Source organism: Lycium barbarum, chromosome 8, assembly GCF_019175385.1.
Source record: "Lycium barbarum isolate Lr01 chromosome 8, ASM1917538v2, whole genome shotgun sequence".
NCBI classification, from domain to species: Eukaryota; Viridiplantae; Streptophyta; class Magnoliopsida; order Solanales; family Solanaceae; genus Lycium; species Lycium barbarum.
In genome coordinates, this window is record NC_083344.1 from 101,686,937 (window position 1) to 101,708,280 (window position 21,344).

The 21,344-nt window shown below is 35.7% G+C and overlaps 1 protein-coding gene across 1 annotated transcript; it reads right to left on the reverse strand.

Annotated features, from left to right (window-relative positions):
* Positions 1-14,618: 14,618 nt before the first annotated feature.
* Positions 14,619-20,933, reverse strand: LOC132606458 (DUF21 domain-containing protein At2g14520-like). Its single transcript, XM_060319970.1, has 11 exons — positions 20,176-20,933; positions 18,955-19,031; positions 18,775-18,858; positions 18,217-18,330; positions 17,965-18,051; positions 17,554-17,693; positions 17,369-17,456; positions 16,276-16,349; positions 15,264-15,451; positions 14,907-15,172; positions 14,619-14,816 (listed from the first exon to the last, which is right to left on the reverse strand). The coding sequence occupies exons 1-11, from the start codon at positions 20,351-20,353 to the stop codon at positions 14,775-14,777; spliced, it is 1,338 nt and encodes a 445-aa protein (XP_060175953.1). The 5' UTR covers positions 20,354-20,933; the 3' UTR covers positions 14,619-14,774.
* Positions 20,934-21,344: the final 411 nt, after the last annotated feature.

Consider the following 21,344-nt stretch of genomic DNA (forward strand, 5'->3'; position numbering starts at 1 on the left):
ATATTATCACTCGAACAATTTGTTGCACCTTGATATCACCATTCTTTTGGAGCTCGTTTGTGAAGAACAACTTTGGTGAAATGAGCTTTGTCCTTTTAAGAATCCACTTTTTAGTTGGACTATGTATGTTGCTGCATCTTCAGTCTTTGGATAGAGTTGCATCAGCATATAAAATTGTTGAAATCACTCCAACTGCATTCCTAACTTTCTTTATAAACATATATTACCTTTATATGATTTGACTGTCATGTAAAACAACATGGCATGACCATAATCCCTCATAGTCATAGCAAAATATATAAATGCATCAATTGCACTAAGATATGGCACTTCTGGACCAAAAGATTCTGCAAGTTTCTCATTTCAACTTCTTTCAGCAGATAATCTATTTCTTTTCAAAACTCTTCAAGAGTTTCAATAATTCTCAAGTCATCAACTTGCACTAACAATATGACAGATTTTGATTTCCACAAAAATGTAGGGATAAATAGACCCTTAATCATTAAACATTCATTAAGGTGATTAAATCACATTCATCTTGCTTGATTTAATTCATAATAATGAACAAAACTTCTAGAGTTTGTATATGCTTCAGGCATTCAAAATTCTTCAGGAATTTTCATATAATTTTGTCAAGTAATTCATATAGGATATGACAACATCTATTTCTATTTAAATATATGACATCTTCTGGTGTCCGGGCAGCAGGTCCAATAAACTTTACGCTTACCAAGGTGCGTCATTTCACTTTATAATAATTTCTACGTTAGCATGCTTTAATAGACGTAGAATTTAGATCCTCACAATCTTTTACAATATTGCGCTATATTGTACCAAAGATATCGTCGACGATATATCATTTGTATCGGTTCGCAATGTGACATAACTTATTGAGATCTCATCACTTCCATTATTTTTAGGTACCTAACCTCTCATGAGGTTTCATGAAGTGTTATGTCGTAGGCTCTTCAAGAGCACATTGCCTCCTTATAATGATCATTAATCATTTGCTCCTCTTTCTTTTCAATGATTATTGCGTTTGGAACCGATTGGTTTACCACGCTTCATGCATGCTTTAGACTCTGTCCTTCAGGGACATGAATTTAATAGGAGCATTTTGCAGCTAAAGTTAGAAATTAATTTTGGGTCAGCAAATGCTTCTAGCATTTGAGTAGAATTATCTTTTGAATGAGGATCATACTAATGATATATAATTCATCACATATTCCTCAGCTGCTTATTCTCTCCCCCTTATGTTAGAAAAACTAACATACGCCCCATTTTCTTTGGGGGAATCCATCTTTATGCATCATGGTAGATTAATTAATCGTATACCACATATAAAAAACTGTTAGATGGAAATATCTGGTTCCTAACCCTGAACCCATTGTGAGGGGAAAATTTATCATAATTTATTGATCTGAAGCATACAAGTGACGTTGTATACAATATATCATATCTCAGACCAGCACATGAAGCTTTGTTTTCATAAGCAATGGTTTAACTATTTATCGGAGGCATTCAACGCCAAACCAGCTTGGTATAAACTAGCATTAACAAGATGAATTATCTTGATTACATAATCTGAAAATTGTGCTCTCAACTCAATTATTTTGAGCAAGTAACTTTGCATATGTCAAACTGCGGGTTGACAATAAACGCACATGTGACCGTCTTATTGATGCATCTATTTAAGACATCACATAACAAGTGAACAGGCCCATATTCACCTTTTATATTTTTCCAGAATTTAGGGAATTCAATCCAACATTAGCCAGTATAATCAACTTATCATGACAACAAGCAACAAAAATAATTCCTTGAAGAATCTTCTAGTTCTTCAATATATGCCAAATACTCAATTTTCACATCATATTTGAATCGGGATGGCCAAACCGCTCATGCCGACTAATAAAATTATTTATACTAGTAAACTTCAGGTTTACCATACCATGTGCTATATGTTTTAGTAAACTTCTGGTTTACTATGACATTAATTATTTTTTGCACCAATAAACTTCTCGTTTACCCTGTGATTCAATATGCTTATATTTGTGTAGTACAATTTGGAGAATAAAGAGGGTAACCATTCATATACATATTTCTTACCCACTATAATTTTCAAGATATTTAATCCTCCAATCATTTATAGCTTCAATATGATAGCCATTTACTTTAGTAAACTTCGGTTTTACCATAACTTGTATTTCGATCATAACGCCTTCATATACTACAATCTAAAACGAATGACATAATACTATATAAGCTCTTCTGGAGCCTTTAATTTATTCTCCATAATCACATATTGTTTGGACACTACTAGTGTCATGATCTTCTAGATAAATAGTCAGCTCTTCTGGAGCCCTTAATTGATTTTTTACTATCTGTTATACCCCGCACTTTCAGAGCATGAGCATGACACGTACATCACCGTAGTAATAGAGTTTCGGAGACATCCCATGACGTTTTAGAAGGTAAAAGTCATGGGAAGTATGTAACAACGAAGTAAAAGACGAATTACGATCTCGTAAGTCATAATCGGGAAAGACTATTTTGAAACACAAGAACATGGCCATTATCCAGTATACTAAATGATAAATATCATGTATGGAGAGTTTCGGAAGATTTCGAGATCAAGCAAATTGAAGAAAATAAGTTCGACGAAAATTTGAGAAATGTTGGGTAGATTTTTAGTCAACTTTGGAGGGGCATATCTCCTAGTATATTAGGAGTTTTAAGGTGAAACAAAAGCCTAAAATGAAGTTCGTCGAGTATAGTTTATAATGCAATAAAATTCTCATTGATAGGACATCAGAGTAGAGAATTATAGACGTTACAAACTGAGCTGTTAGAAACAGGGCTGCTACAGTACCGCTACAGTGCTGCCGACTTTGCCACTATAAAAGGGTCAAAAATCCCTCTTTTTGGTCATAAAAACTTCTCAAAATTTTCAGAAAATTCAGCAACTTAGGGGAGCAAAAATACAACACAAAAGTGAGAATTTTGAGCAAAATTCAAGTTATGGAATACTAATCGAAGTCTGGACAACGTGTAGACGCGATTATGATTTCAATTTGTGTGGAGTTAGCTTGGGAACAAGTAGATATGGAAGATTTTGCTACCTTAGTAAAAATAAGGTATGAATCATTGGATCTTTTCTTTATCAACTTTGATTAAGGAATATTTGCAAGAATAGAGGTTATAGTTTGTTGTGTTGATGTTGTTGATTTATGGGTTGAGTTTGAAGAGAATTTTGGATGAAAATACATATAATTATCTTGTAGAATGTTGAGGATGTTGTTGTTGATGTTGTTGGTATTGTTGTTGTTGAATGGTTGTTGATATTATGATTTCGGGCTAGGCATATAAACAGGGGAGATGCTGCCCGAATTTCGACAGAATAAAAAAGGATTTTAATTAAGGGCTTAAGTCGCGCGTATGATGACGATTCTAACAATAGTATGAATGGTTTTATATGTATATTACGATGCTACGGATAATTTTAAGTGAATCGCAAGACAGGAAGTAAGTTGGAAGTCGAGAAATTATCTTCCTAGCCCTTCTTTCTAAAGGCATGATCCTTTCGTTATAAACCTTTGTGTCGTGCCCTAATATCATTGGTTCCGCAAATGCTAGAAGTCCACGAATTTCGTGATCCTTATGATGTTATTGAGCTTCTAAAGCATGATTCTTTTCCTACCAAACCATGTATGAATTCCATAAGAATTTTCATTCCCAAGAATGTTAGAGATTCATGACTTTTAAAGTTTTCATGATGCTAAAGATGAATTTTTTTTTAATGATAACCATGGTGATGATTATGAGAGATTTATTTATCCAAGCTCCAAGGCATACGGATTTCATGTTATGATGAGATACTTTTTTATTCATAGAGATTTCCATGTACATGAGCTTTATATTATTATGATGACTATGATGAGAACGATTTTATGTTCAAAGGTTCCAAGTTTATGATTTCAATGATGATATGAGAATATTGAGTTATCTTTCGACCTTTCTTAATTTTATTCATTGTTGTTGGTCTCACCTTATAATAATTGTTCCTTCAAGGTGAGACAAAGCAACGATGATTATTCCATAATATAATCGGAGGTTACCGACCTTACGTCACTCCGATGTACTCATAGCTTTTATTTGGCTCTCATGCATGCTTTATATATATGTATGTATTTTCTCACACCGCGCCGCGCTATAGTCGGCCGGGCATGGCACGAAGATGTGCACACCACTGCAGTGGGCATGTTATGATATTGCCCCGGACGCGGGAGGCCCGGACGCGGGCTAACGATGAAAACACCGAGCCTTACTGGCCGGGCATGATACTATATATATGACACCGAGCCTTAATGGCCGGGCATGGTACTATGTATATGTATAAAATGTTTTTTTTAAGGCTAAGCATGCATGACATCCACCTACGAGGCATTCAGATGTACAGGTTATCTCTCTTATTCCATTGATACTTTTCATATCTATGTTATGTTGTTATTCATGCCTTACATACTCAGTACATTATTCGTACTGACGTCCCTTCTTGTGGACGCTGCGTTTCATGCCACGCAGGTGTAAACAGATGAGTAGAGGATATTGCTAGAAGATGTTCCAGCTGGATTGGCGAGCTCCATTTCTTTCCGGAGTGTTTCCGAGTCAGAGTATCTATGTTATGGTATATTGATTTATGTTAGAGACTTTGCAGACAGAGTCATGTATACAGTATGCAGTCTTGTAAGCGGCTATTTAAGTCGATGTATCATTATGCATTACTTTACAGATTCCTATGATTACAAATTTTATTTGATTCGAGAAAGACGAAAAGAATGTTTTCGAAAAGCTTCCATTATGCATTTCATTTCATGACTTAAGAGTCCTGTGAGATTATCAGTATAACGAGAACCAGCGGGTTCACTCGGCTCTAAGTAAGGGTCGGGTGCCCATCATGCCCTATCAGGATTGGGGTGTGACACTATCAAATATATTTTAAATACTGCTGGTATCATAAAAGAAATTTTAGTTAAACACTGCTGGTGTCATGAGATGAACAATAATTAAATGGACATGTAAAAACAATAGTAGAATTCAAATTTTGCTACTTCCGGAGCAGATTTCTGAGTCCGCTACTTCGGGAGCAGATTTCTGAGTTTACTACTTCGGGAGTAAATCATAAAATATTTAGAATATTTTCTTTTTCAATTATTCTACCTCTTCTAGAGGTGAAACCAATTATAATCTTTACATCATCACATTCACTTCAGGGAACGGATATGCATTTATTATATTTATCAAAAGTTCTCAGTCTTCAAGAATGGAACATAATCATATGAACGTGTCTTAAAATATAAAATTATGGTCGCTTAGAACCTCTTTTAAAATATTGTTACTTCGAGAGCAAATCGAGGTATGCATATAATGTAGAGATTTTTCTCTAACATATTTCCAATATAAACCACAATATATAGGCCTATGTATAAATCATCACTTCTGGTGATCATGAATATAGATAAATTTATTAATACTTTAGACTTATGAAGTATTAATGCCACTTCTGATGGTCATTCTAAAAACAAGTATCAACTTAACCACGACATACTAGTATATAAACATAGCACGTAACCTTAGAAGTGAATAAAAAAATATTAAACCAACAATAATGAGCAAAGGCTCAAATCACTTTACCTGAGATGGACATCACAATTGTTCGTCAAAGTTTACTAAAATCGAATCTCATGGAAAACGGTAAACATACCTTAATTACATCACACTTGACTTGTTTTCCTCCACTACGAGAAGAATATTGCAGATCAAGGCATAAATATAGAAGAATTTTTCTCTAACATATATTCCTTTATAATCACAATAAGATCATAAAAATATTACCACTTCTGGTGGTTATATATTTGTTGTGAACTCTACCAGAGTTTCAGTGCTTCTTTTAGTACCAGTAGTTGCCTTCGTTAACCTCTTAGAGACGGTAGTATATACGATTAACAGTACCACCGATCCTTAATCTTTATTATATCAACTAATTGTAAAATATTAGATAGAAATTTTAATAAACCAAAGCCGCGGGTTCATTGTTGATAACTGAGGGTATTAAGGCATTGAGCAATATTCTAGAGAAGTAACGACACAGTGATAAATATATGGATCACATAATTGTCATCCTTGTTTTTACGTTAGATAGACCATGATATAGTAAGGGGCTCTAAAGTTTGACCTATTTTTCATTTTTAACCCTCACTTTTCATCTCATATAAACCCCAGCCCCAAATTCTTAAACCCTCGCTACTTCACTACTTCACTGATCACTTCAATCTTGGCAAAGTTCACACGTCGTTTAAAATTCTTTCTTTGTTTCCATGTTTTGTTTTGTTGGAAATAAACCAAAGATTAGTAATCCAAAGTTATTTAAGATTTTATATTTGATAGTTTATTTAATTCATGTCTAACTAGGTTTTGTTTGTTAAGGTCATATACAAATATGTTTTCTAGTTCCTAGTCTTGGTTTTCTATTCTTTTTCTCGAGCCAAGGGTCTATCGAAAATAACATCTCTATTTTTTAAGATAGGAGTAAGGTTTACGTACACACTATCCTTACCAGACCCCACTTGTGAAATTACAGTGGACATGTTGTTATTGTAGTCTTGGTTTTCTAGCATTATAAATAGGGTGGTCTATCATTTGTTTTTTTGTAATGAGATTCAAGAATTTATGAGCAGAAGAAGCGGATCTGCATGTGGGGGCATGTGTTCACGTGATAACATACTCCTTCTAGACCATGTAGAATATTGTTTTTTTTTTTTTACTTAAATATATATATGTGTGCACCAAAGCTCAAAGAGTCCTGTGGTACAATATTTATTGGGTGCACATTTACAAATGAAATCGGGTTTCCCGAGTCTCTTGTTATTTTCTAAAATTCAGCCCCAAGGTTAAAATCTCACGAATGTCTTGTTGTTTTTTCCTTTATTTTTCTAGAATTGAGTCCACCCATGGGGGATGAGCATCTCTTTTGTCCCCCTCTTGCGTCGTTTTAATTAACTACGTCTTTATTCTTTGGTTTATTCTTTCGAAATCTCCAAGTTTGACATATTGAAATCCCTATTCTCCTTGGTCATCGTCGTTAAATTTTGTATAATTAAACTGAATGTCTATAATAATATTTGCAGTAGTGAAGGATGTAGCACATAGTCGATGGGTTCAACTGATCCCAATATTTACAATACGGAGTATAGATACATTTGCGAAAAATTAATAAACTTGCAAAAAAAAAAAAAAAAAATTGAACATATGATTTCGAAACTGTAATGAGTTTGTGCTAAGAAACTAAAAGGTTGAACCAGCTATTGAGTAGAGTCTCCTACTTCTTCTCTTTTTGATAAATTTCTTCTATATTTTTCACTTGTGCCTATATTACTCCTTTGGGTATTTTTATTTTCTTAATGTTTTCGATTCATTTCTAATTTGGTAACTTTTGCTAGAGTAGAAATAGAAGCTTGTATTTTTTTAACTGATTATGAACTTTTTTCATGACGTTATCCCACGATAAAATCTCAGTTCAGTTGTCGACAGCTTTGTTGAATTTTATTGTTGTTTTAGATTTTTCATAGTTGTTTGCGGTAAGTTTATTTTGTTTGCATTTAATGCACAATTTTCTTACTCTAACGTTGCTTTTTCCTTTGTATAAATAAGGCTGATAGTATTGAAGAAGGGTGAAGGGATATCTCAAATTCAAACAAAAAATATGAGGATGTGTGTTGATTATCGTGCCTTAAATCGAGTCACCATTAAGAACAAATTTCCCATTTCTGTTATTGACGAGCAACTAGACGAGTTGCATGGAGCACAATTTTTCTCTTAATTGAATCTGCTCTCAAGCGATCACCAAATGAGAGTTGAGAAAGCAGATTTTAGGACAAATCCAGGACATTATGAGTTCTTGGTGATGTTATGTGGAGTTACAAATACTTCATCTACCTTTGAGTCTCTTATCAATGAGGTACTCAAAGATCATCTCCGAAAATTTGTATTGGTTTTCTTTGATGAAGTTCTAATTTATAGGAGGTGTTTCGAGGATCATTTAAAGCATTTCGAAGCTGTCTTATCACTTGTAGAAACTCATAAGTTGTTCGTCAACCCAAAAACAAGTCATTTTAGCATGACGACGTTTAAGTACTTTGGCCATATTATATCTAACAATGGTGTTGCAGTGGATCCCGAAAACATTAAAGATATTGACAAGTGGCCAAAACCAACAACTACTAAAGCAATGAGGGAGTTTTTGGGACTTTGTTGCTATTACAGGAAATTCATTCAACACTATGGAATGATAGTTGATTCTCTTACGCGAATGCTCAAAAAGGATGGATTTTTGTGGACTTCTACTACTAAAGAAGCTTTTTCCAATTTGAAGAGAGCATTGATACAAGCCCCTGTTCTTGCTTTGCCAGATTTTTCAAAAAAATTCGTAATTGAATGTGATGCTTCGGGATCAGGAGTTGGTGCAGTTCTGAGACAAGATCAACCCATTAGTTTCTGTAGTGAAGCTTTACACGGGCAAAATTTGTTGCTCTCCACTTATGACAAGGAAATACTTGCCTTAGTGTTAGCTGTTAAAAAATGGAGGCCTTATCTCTTTGGTAGACAATTCACTGTCCTGACGGATCATCAGTGTCTCAAGCACTTGCGGACTCAAAAAGTTTCTACTGTAGCCTGGCGACATTGGCTATTTAAGCTCATGGGATTTGACTTTGTTGTTCAATGCAAGAAAGGGAACGAAAATATCGTGGTATGGCTGATGCGCTTTCCCTAAGGAATTCTGATGTTGACAGCAGTTTGAAGGCCATTAGTTTACTAGTTCCAGGGTGACTAGAAACAATTAAGGAAGAACATTCGGCTAGGGCCAAAATCCAAAATTTGGTTCGCGTAGTACAAGATGGTGAAGCTATTGGTCCTTGGAATTTTCAAGATGGAATTTTGTATTTCAAAGGGCATATTTATCTTCACCGGGAATCTCTCTCTTTAAAGGCGATTATTGAACTATTCCATAATAGCACCCATGAAGGCTTTCATAAGACACTTCATCGTATTCAGGCAAGCTTTTATTGTAAGGGGTTGAGGAAAGAGGTTCAACAAATTATCCGCGAGTGTAGTGTTTGCCAAAAACATATTGTTCAGGATCTTTCTCCAGCTGGTGTTCTTCAGCATCTTCCCATTCCTAATCGAAGTTGGGAGGACATTTCAATGGATTTCATAGGTGGACTGCCAAGTTCGAAGGGAAAAACGCCTATTCTGGTTGTTGTGGATTGCGTATCTAAATATACTCACTTTGTTGCTCTCTTGCATCCTTATTCTGCAGAAGATATTGCATAGGTTCTCTTTGATAAATTTTGTCGCCTACATGGGATGCCAAGGTCTATTGTATGTGAAAGAGACCCAATATTTACAAATGTATTCTGGAAGGAGCTGTTTTGTCTCATTGGAACAAAATCCAACTTTAGTTCAGGATACCACACTCAAACTAACAGCCAAACTGAGGTGGTGAATAAAACATTAGAGATGTATTTAAGATGTTACGCTGGTTCTCATCCTAAATGTTGGGCATACTGGTTGTCTTGGGCTGAATTCTGCTATAATACGAGTCTTCATTCCACAACCAGAAAGACTCCGTTTGAATCTGTTTATGGAAAGGAACCACCTTCTTTAACTTCATACGTCCCAGGAACAGCAAAAATAGATTTAGTGGAATAACAGTTTCTAGCTCGCGATCATGTTATCAAGGATGCAAGGGAGAAGATTGCAGCAGCACAGAATTGGGTAAAGACGATTTATGATTCTAAGCATAGAGAAAGGGAATTTGCTGTTGGTGATTTGCTATATCTCAAGTTGCAAGTTTCTTGCAAGACTTCAGTGGCTAACCGGAGGTTATGTAAACTTTTATCGAGGTACTATGAACCCTTCAGAGCAGAGGCAAATCCAGGATTTAAATTTTAGGGGTTCAATTTTAAGATTTTTATACTGAACTCATTATATTTTTAAAGTTATGGATTCATAGCTATAATTTATTACAATTTTAATAATTTTTTACATATAAATTTATGTTTCGCGCCGATAGTTAGGGGTTCAATTGAACCCCCACTTTCTATGCTAGATACGCCACTGCTTCAGAGTTCTTCAAAAAATTGGGGCAGTAGCGTGTAAGCTTGAACTACCAATTGGAAGCAAGATCCATCCAGTATTTCACGTCTCCGTTCTCAAAAAACATGTTGGTGATGACTTCGTTGCTGTTCAAACTCAGCTTCAAGTCCAGATTGATGACATCGTGGAAACCTTTCTCAGTTTGTTAATTTCGAATACTTTGTTTGCAGCTCAAGTTTGTTGCTAGTAGTAAAGCTTGTTCTTACTCGAACGATGCTTTGTTTTTGTGTAAATAGGGCTAGTATCTATTGAAGAAGGTATCTGTCTACAGAACTATATTTTGAACTTTGGCTGGATTGAGGTTTGGGTCTCATCTTAACACTCAGCAATTCACTACGGTTTAACTGTTAATGTTTTGTTTTGTTCAATATATCATCACAGATAGGTCCAATTCTGGTCATTATGCTCTGTCGATTCAAGGCCAGCCAATCTCTTTCTGGATCAAGGCCAGACATGACCCATGAAGGCGCTACTTTTAGCCCTTTCAATAATGAAGGCCCGCACTGTCACGCCCCGAACCATGGCCTGGACGTAACACGGCACTCGGTGCCTGACTGCCTGTGACCGAGCGAACCACATGGCTTGTTGAATCATCATGATACATAACATAAGCGGAATATAATGTGAATGCATGATGAGCCTTTATAAAACATGGTAAGTCATAATACTTAATAGAATACTTGTTTAAACATGAGTGAGCCAAAATGGCTATACGACTCCAAATGTCTGACATGACATAACTGACTTGTCTAGTCTATGAAACCTCTATCATGAGTCTGACTGGAAAACATACTTACTGGGACAAGGCCCCCAGCATACCTTTGATGCATAACTAATCATAAAATAAAAGTTGACTAAACCCCGAATGAGATGGGGCTCACCAATAAGCTGATACGAATGCTGTCCTACTGAGCAGATGTGTCGTCCTGTATATCAGTACCTGCATCGTGAAATGCAGGCCCCCGGGCAATAAAAGGGAACGTCAGCACATTGAATGTACTGGTATGTAAAGCAACCGAAAGAAATAACATGGGACATGGAATAACATGATAAAAACTGAAACTGAAAACCTGGACATGAACATGAGCATGAGTACATATGTATATATAAAACATAAGTAAAACATGATAAGTAGGGAGAGCATTTCATAAACCGACATGTGATATCACCACGTGGGTACGTGGAGTCTGGTACCTCGCCAGACCAGCAGAGCCCCTATACCTTGCCAGGGTATAAGGTGGTAACGTACCTGATGGATCCATTCAGTGTAAAATTAAGGTATCGTCCTAACTGGGCGGAGCGATCCTTGTCCTATGGTGGCTACATAGTTTCAGGCTATCTGAGCCTTCTCGGTAATTCGTGCAACTCCCAAAAACATGAACATAATATAGTTGGCTAAGAAGCCCATGACTTTCGTGAATTAACTTGTACTTGTCTTGTAATCATGATTTCACGAAATAACTTGTAAACATGGTTTCATGAAATAGCTTGTAAACATGTTCTTGATTTATGAGTAATACAATAGTTCATAATCATATATTTGTAATTGACTTGAAAACATACTTGTAACTTGCAAAATAAAATCATACAGTTTCATATGAACATAATGAGAACACATGAGGAAGAATTCATGATTCATGGATTAAGCTAGGATTCCTAATATCCGTAATGGAAGATTAGGAATACAATAACGAACATAGATACAAAATTCATGTACATACATACATAATTACGGGCTACCAATATGTTGGGTTTAATGCCCTAGGATTTGAACTTCATAGATTTTACGAAACAGATCATGGGGAAGAACGTAGAGATTCCCACATGTGGATGGAAGTTCTACATACCTTAACTTCCCGCTTTTGAGCGTATCACAATGTCCTTCAATCCCTTCAACTTCAATCTATAGCAATACAGGTCATAGGGATTCTATATTAGCAACAATATCCATGCTTTGTTCATCTAAGCATTTTATCAAACACTTGGTGGGCATGAAGCTCTATAACCCTCATTAATGGTGTTTTCTTCACCCAATCCCCATTCTATTACTTCTAGCTACTTCTACAATCTCAATTAGATGTAATTAACATCATTCTTCATCACCCATATGAATACAACAATCCCAAGTCAACAATCCAACAACTCTAGCATAGTTCATATAATTCTCTTCATCAAACCCAATTATTATTCTCCCAAGAATTCATCAATTCACAACTATAAATGATTAGGGAGTAGAAACATTACCTTTTATGAGTAGTCACCACGAAATCAACATCCCCAAGTTCATTTTTTAGCTTAGAATGACGGCAACAACTTGTACTACACTTTATCCTTCACGAGCCTCGGGATTCGGGGCCTTCAACTTGGTTGATTCTCTACTTTGTCTCTCTAATTCTCCTATCTCTCCCTTTCTCTCTCTAAAATCTGAAAATATGGAGGAAATGGGGCTGCTAGGGTTAACATTTCCCTTAAATGCCAAGGGGAAATGGGTTTGACCCAACTTGAAATCGGGTTGGGACATTCCTGTCTTAAAACGTCCATATCTCCCTATCTCGATGTCACCTGTGAGCCCATAACCTATGGTTGGAAAGGCATTTCAATTATCTACAACTTTAGTTCTTTGAGGTTTCCGAAATTTCCAATTTATGATAGGGTTATGGCCTCTCGAAGTCAGGTGACCCGAAATGTACTTACGGACCAAGATACGCCCCATGTTACGGTCCCGTAACACGAAGGACGGACCGTAACTTGGTACCGTACCTTGGTGAAAATTTCCAGTGAGGTTATGGAAATTTTTGGTGTGTTACGGCTCAGTGTTACGGCCCGTAACACGAGTTACGGCCCGTAATAGTGACCATAACACAGGTGAAATTTCCAGCGAGCAGGCTTCAGTAAAATGGGCATAAATCTTTGCACAGATGTCCGTTTGACCCCCATAATATACCGTTGGAAATCTATTTCAAAGGGATACAACTTTCATCAAGGAAGTTTTCCCAAATTCCCAACGGATTGTCACTAAAATTGACTGGAAGGCAGACGTATCGAAAACTTAGCCGATTCTATAGGATTTCAAGTGCCTTACTATTAGCCATATTGAGACGATCATATCTCCTTGCTCCGATCTCTAATTGGCTTGGTCCTTATATCGTTAGAAAGGTATTTCTACATACTAAAACTTCATTGATAGTACCTTCCCAAATTCCAAACCGATCAAGGAGTTATCGCTGCCCGAAATAGGCCTATCAACCATTTTCGCAAAACGTTCAAACCTTCAATGTTTCCACTAGAACTCTAATGATATGAGCTTAAACTTAGTTCCAAGATGCGGGGTGTTACACGCACAACACTCGGCATTAACATTTCGCTATTTGCATGCAATGTCGGTTGTTCGTCTTTAGTTAGAAGTAGAAGTATAGAGCGCTGTTTTCCCCACATCTCTTAGCGGTTAAGCCAGGTGAAGAACTTGCTTCCAAGTCTGAATATTATAATAAGGTATCATTGACGCCGATGGGATTTCCTTGCATCATACCGTCGTTTCATCGAAAGATGATTCAACATTGTGATGCAAAGCTTGATTGGGGCTCAATTACGTTTGTCCAGCATAGTCTTATGAAGTTCTTGACATTAGGGGTATGCATTCGGTTTTTCAATTTGATTTTGCAGTATTCTATTTCAGTTTTTGTAAAAATGCTACTATTCAAATCAATTGTATATTCCAGCATTTGCATTAAACAAAGTATGCACAAATCATCAATTGATGCTCGAATCCTTTTTGGTATTGTCTGATAAAACCTCAATCCACACTTAATAGTTGAAAATAAAAGGGAACTTGATGACACTTGTTTAAACTTCCAGAAAAATAAGGATCTGAACTCATGCTTACAAGTGTTTTTAATAAACTGGAAGTGTGTGAAATACGAGAAACTTTCCGCATATCAAATTATTCAAAGTTTAATCGCTTTTTAATGCGAAAATAGAATTTAGACAAAACACTTTTAGCTAACATACAGAAAAATATTAGTACATTATGATGGAGTTGAAAACATTTACATATCAAACTCCAACAGAATATTGCATATGGAAATGTGAAATTCAAACTCCCTTTTAGACCACCCCACCCTACCTTCTCAATCCACCCACACCACCCACCGCCCCGCGACCTTACCCCCTCCCACCCCTCCTTTTCTGCACCACCTATTCCGTCCTCCATAGTGTTTGTCTAGATTATATATAAATGTTTGTGGCACAATATTTTCTGGTTACTAACCAAACTCCAAAAAATAAGAAAACCACTAAATTTTCAGAAAAAACATTTGCCTTCATACCAAGCACAACCCTAAAGTACCACTTATTTTGTCCATTCTATATTTGTAAGGAAGAATTCAGAGTCCTACTCCTGTTGATATCAGCTAAAAACAATATATTCAGTCCAGTGAACACCGCAAGTGTATACACTGGTAATTGAGTCCTTACACCAGTCCAGTAAAGTGAATTTCTCAGACATACAAAGTTTTGCAACTACACATTACTTTCTTATAATAAATACAAAAGAACTACTGCTATAAATGCTTTGCATGATCCGTCTCATCGAAAATTTCCTCCTACACAGAAGACACAATTGGCATTTTAATATCTTGACACTAAAAAAAATCATAGAAAGCAATAAAATCCAAAATCCTGAGTAATTCTACCTGTAAAAGCTCTTCGATAACATCTTCCATAGTTATTATCCCGACTACCTCTTCATCATCAGGGATATTTGGCAGATCATTTTCATCTATTCGTAGAATGTCTGCGTACAAATCTTTCGAGCCCCTCCTGCTCCTATTTCTCCTGGATGAAGTGTTTCCACCGTTGGACAAACTCTTGCCTTTCTGAAATGATCTACTCTTCAGGCTCTTCTCGGGGGGAGGCCTTTCATCATCAATGTCTACTCTCACATCATCCTGAACAGAATCTAGATAGGGAAAACAAAGCAGACTGTTCATATCAGAAAAAAGTTTACATGTGAGAAGTAACAGAAGCTAGAGCAAATAGAAGATGCTCACTATCAGCAAGGCTATTGCTAGCAGGTTGATCCGTCTTTTGGCTATTGCTAGCAGGCTGGTCCGTCTTTTGGCTATTGCTAGCAGGCTGGTCCGTCTTTTTGTTGCATTCCCTTACAACCACAGCCATATGACTATGACCTTTCTGAAACTCATTTAAGATGTCATCCAATCGCATGGTATAAGGGACCCTGCAATGTAAAAGAGGTCAATCATGATTTGTTTATGAGGGATACCAAAGGCATTGGATCAACTGTCGCAGTAAGTATATATTTGAAATCCACCTTGTACTATCATCACCTTCCACTTTAATAGGTTCGAATAACCCCCAGCCCCACGCGCACAGAGAGAGAGAGAGAGAGAGAGAGAGAGAGAGAGAGAGAGAGAGAGAGAGAGAGAGAAACAACTAAACTACTCAAATATTGGTTTGCAGGAGAAAGAAATTCCTAGTTGATGTATATTAGATAACTATGTTTAAGTATTGGCTAGTTTACATTCTCATGATGAGCCACATTACTAGCTGGTATTTCTTTCATCTACAGTTTACACCTGAACACTTTGGGTATTGTACTGGTATGTCTCTAAATGGCAGATTATCTAACTTGGATGAGTGCTCTTACAATTTGTACTATATATTCTTCGTTCATAACAACAGTATTGACAGTTTAGGAGCTTTACTGGTCTCGTATAACTGGGATGTTCGTCACAGTTTTTTCAATATTCATAGACTATTAAATTTAAAGCTTCATGTAAAGAAGGAAGCATACAGGACTGGGACAACATATAAGAAAGCATTCTGAAACAAATTTTCTAGACCTAAAAGCACTATAGGTTGCTAGTGATCAACAAGATAAAAGTGGTGTACCATGTTAAAAAGATCCTGATTTGCTAAATGGAAAGACAACAAATACACCTGAATAAGTATAATACATCCTAGCACAATACATTCAACGATACCTTAACAATGCAGCCAAATACATACATAGTATCTGCACATGAGAAACATAAAGTATACCTCGGGATCCTTCGGATGGTAACATTTTTTACAAGCATTTCATCTTGTGGATGGATGGTTAATAAGTTCTTGACCTACAAGGTCACAGGAAAAGCATGTCAACAGATGACTTATTGTATTACCAGAGAAATGTAACTAGCGACTAATGTACTTTGTTGGGGTACAAGAAGGACTTATTGTAATACCAAAGCAAATGGAGTTATTAACTTGTCTACTTGGTTGGGGTAAATGAAAATGAGAGAAATTGGAAAGACTAGAGTAAAAGTAAAGTTGACACTTCGGCTAGCAGAATATAAATTTAGCCACTATTTGTCATAATCAGTTAAGAGTATGGTATCAATCGCCTCAGCATTCCTACGTATAAATTTTCAGCATTGATGTTATTTTGGAGTCTGCTACAACAACAACAACATACCTAGTGAAATCCCACAATCTGCTAGTTGATCTAAATAATTTGACGATATAAATTGGCTACCATTTGTCAAAATTATTTCATAGTATGATACCAATTAGCCTAGCCAGCACTTCGTGAACTTTAGCATTATATGTTGTTTTGGAGTCTACTAGTTGATCTGAACTATTTAAGGAAATAGATAGGTTTTGTACATGTGGGAAAAACATCATTTGGTAGAACCCCAGGGTGTTGTATCACCACATGTTTCTGTGTCCAAGGAAATGAAAGCAAATAAATGAAACAAGGGCAATACATAGTACAAGGCCTTAAAAGTACAGGGCCTTAACACTTTCAGGAAAGAAAATAGCCCTCAAATCATCTTTAGCCTCATGGAAGACTTTACTTTGGCTTCATATAGCCACTAACTGTTAACCCTGGATAAGAAAAAAGTTGCTTTTGGGGATAAAGACTATTTTCCCGGTATCTTATGAAGTGCAGACAGTCAGTGAAATTCTATAATTGTTTTTGGGTCATGAAAAGGCAAAGACGAACTTACTCCAAGTCGAAAGCAACATGAAACTGTGAATTGAAAGTAAGTGGAGATATTTTCCCACACTTTGTAATAACTTAAGCAAAAATATGGTTGCAACTGTGTTGAGCACAAAATTTGCCAGAACTGTATAATAAGAGAATTAGTACCAGAAGAAGTCCAATTATGTTTGTAGGTTGCTCATAGTAAACTGGTATCCTGCTATGCCCTTTCTCCAAAATTAAATTTGTCAAATTTCTGTACCAAAATGGAAAAAATTATAGAGTATGAATCAGATCGAGAGGTTGGGAATCATGCAAATTTTCGCTATATGGACATTCCAAGTATGCAGAACCTGTCCAACTTCCCGCAAATATCAATAGAAAAGGCTTCAGATATGGGGGTCATAGCATCACCCGCTCTTTTCTCGTGAAGCTCCAGAGCACCAGCAATTATAGTTGTCTCATCATTTGTTAGCTCTCCACCTTTACCAGCCTGTAGAAATGGACCATAGAATGGGAGACATAACATAAACAATGCAAGAAGCCATAAGAAATCAGATCAAGATCTAATATCAAAAATTTCATGCAACACATTTCCAGCTGGAAAGAGAAGGAAATAAGAAGTATAGTCTCTAATTGTCAGCATTTAAAAGAGCAAAAGTCAATGAAATGTCACCAGAAATGGAAAACAGTTTCAGTCTAAAAATAGAACAAGCTAAAACTACATCTATAACACAATGATTGGTTAGCCATTAAAAAGGTACCTGATTTCCATGAAAATGTACCAAAGTTTTCAACTCAGCTCGTCGAAAAAGACCACTGTTTCGATGACCTAGCAGATAGTCCAATAGCTGCAAATAGTAGAAACAAAGGGGCTTAGGCCAACATTAGACAAATAACATGTAGTACAATCAGCATTTGGTTCGATATGTCAACATCGGAAAGGGTCTAATACAAAAGACTATCTTTTATAAGCCAAAGAAAATTAACTAAATTCGTAAAATAAACAAGCTCACCTTGCTTATTGGATATGCAATAGGAAAGCAGATCCAACCAAGAATGCGAACAAATGGGGCCATAGTTGCACCAATGGCCAGTCCATATCTAGAGCAAACGGATTGAGGTATGATCTGCTCAACCACAAAATAGTAACCGATCAGTGCAAGTAAATCCAACATTTGGTGCATTTATCAATCCTCAATGCAGATTACTCAGTAAACAACCCAAGCTCTGTTTGATCTCCCATTTCACGGATTCTTATTTTCTCTTCCTCTATATATATCTATCAAATTTTAATTTTTAAATCTAGTAGCACTTGTAGAACAGATAGTTTAATAGTAGCAGTTATTTGGTGGGGAAAAAAAGAAGAGTTTAAGACTAAAATCAGTGATATAACCATAAACCAGCTCCGATTAACACAATAAATTCTAGCAATAACCAGTTTATTTGTCTTAAATAAAACGTAATGTGACTTTTGTAATGTATATACATTCAGGGCAGATAAAATGCAAGGTCACCCACTCCCCATATAGTTGATTATTTTCAATCTTAACAAAAGAAAAAATAAGTCTCACCTCACCAAACAGAAGAATCAATGTGACAGAAATCAGTATAGCACCCCAAGCTGTAATTAGGCTGTCAAGAAAGATAGGAAGTGCCTGAAAATATTTAGACGATTTTCAGCAATTAAATGGAAATCCAGATAGAGCAAGAAAATTGTGCCTCAAGAGATACACTAACATAATGTTGCTTACCTCCATAGCAGCAGCATTGCAAATAAGTAGGGTGCAGAGCAATAAATGCTGATTTTGTACAACAGGCAAGATCTTGGCTGTTAAGACAAAAGAAAGTTCCTAAATAATCAAAGCATCAATAAAGTAAATGCGGTCATACCAAGGCAATAAGATTCACAATTTCAAAATTTAAGCTTTGCATTTCACATTAACTAAGGAGAACTACGCGCGCTTAGCAACTAATTGGTCCAGCCAGCGTCCATACAGATTTTATAACAACGTAACTACAACTCTCTCTTCTTCCCAATCAGGCCCAAGAATACAAAAAAATTATAGCAGAAGCAAACTAAACGTTGCTCTGAAAGTGATCAATGATCAGTTAGCTTTATGAACGAACAAACAAGATTGACCTGGAAAATGGAAAGGTGAGTACAAGTTATACGTTGAGTCAACATTTTGTTGAAAATTGTTAGGTATGAAAATGTTGATACTTGTAAAGAGATTGGTGAAATAGTATGTCTCCGCCAAAGTAGTAAGTTTCTTTTAGCAACACAGAAAGAACATATTTCACTGCAAAGTACAGATGACCAACTACTTATGTTGTCGCATAAAAGATTTCATAGAACCAAATCAACAGACTGTTGGTTAATTTTGTGGAGTTTAACAGACTTAAGCTTCACGGTGTTTGTTTCTAAAAACTGTTGAAAGTTTTCTATAAAAAGCTCTTCCGATTTTTCTGGAATTTGTTTTTCAGCCAAACACACAAGTTTTTTCAGCTTTTGCAAAAACTGGAAAAGTAAACAGTTCAGTATTTGCCAAAAATGAAAATAATTTTCTCTAACGGCATTTGGCTGAATTTTTCTTTTCCAGAAATTCTTTTTCAGGTTTAATAAACGCCACAATCGATGGGATACCAATAGAAGCATCCAACTTCAGCAATAGAAGCAAAATGATTTTGAACAAATACATTACGCAATGCACAAGTGTCAAATTTTGCAACTCAATGAAAAGTTAAGTTGTTAGAGTGAACACACTTCTATTTTTACTTAATAATATTTTCAACACAGGTGCGGCCCTGAATCTTTTTCAAGGGCTAAGCACCTGAAAATTCTTTTTCTGATCATCGGTGGCTATGAGAATTGAAACATGAGTTCTACTTACTCTAATGTCATGTTGAATCTGTGTAATCATTTCATTTAAAAGCTTAACATCAGATTACGCAACGAGGAAACCGGAAATTACCAGCATTTTTACGATCACTTGGAGTTCCAGACTTGGCAAGGACTTCAAGATCAACAAGACTTAAAGACATTAGGCCTAATGTAAGGCCAGACATCATTCCCGCGAACACTACCAGAAATACAATGATCACTATATGAATGAAGAATTGCGACTCACAACATGTGTACTCCACCGCCATCCAAAAGTCGAAAAAAAAAAAAAACTCAACGAATTCTTTAAACGTCGAAACGTCAAGAAAACAATAACCAATATTCAATCACCTCCATTTCTGAAGCTGCTTCAACATGTATATAGAAATAGCTTTTTCTTTCTTTTTTTTTTTTTAAAGAAAAAAAAATCGAGGCAGAATGGATTGAATATCAGTTGAAAATGAACTTAGACACAGGAAGAGGAAAAGACTGAATTCTAGGTATGTGACTATGTTCTTCTTGTTTTACGGAGACGAATGGTAGTTTGGCGAAAAAGGAGGGTATTTAACGGTAAGACACTTTTCTGTTGAAAAGAAAGTATAACTGAAAGTCTGAAAGACGCTTTTGCCTTTTCCATAAACTCCCTCCCCATAAAAAAAAAAAAAAAAAAAGTATCCACTTAGTCATTTACCTATACTAAAAAATATACTACTGCTAGAAAAAAAAATAGATAATTTGATTAAACTGCCCCAAAAAATTAGTATTGAATTTGATCACATAGCACTTAATTGGGGCAAATATGAAAATAAAATTAATTCTTAATTTGATAAGTGAACACTCTTTTGGACCAAAAAAAAAAAAAAACTAAGTCGACACTCTATTTGATCAAGATGGAGTAGTTGATATTATTTTACTAGTTAATAGCACTATTGGTCCCTCAATTATTCGGTAAGTTCTAATTTTAGTTTGTATGATATCTAATTAACCATATTAAATTTATAATTAATTGAATTATGCACTTTTGATCCATTTGCTTGTGAATATTTACAAATTCATCACAATTATTAATTGTTTCACTACTTAAATATTACTCATGCGATATATTGAATTTGTATTGTTACTTCATATTTGACCGTTATATAGTTCTATAAATAGTCAAATATAACATATTTTGTACATAAAGAGACCAAAATACACATTTTAATATATTAAGGTTAATTATGGTAAATCATATACCACAAGAACTAAAAGCAAAATTTA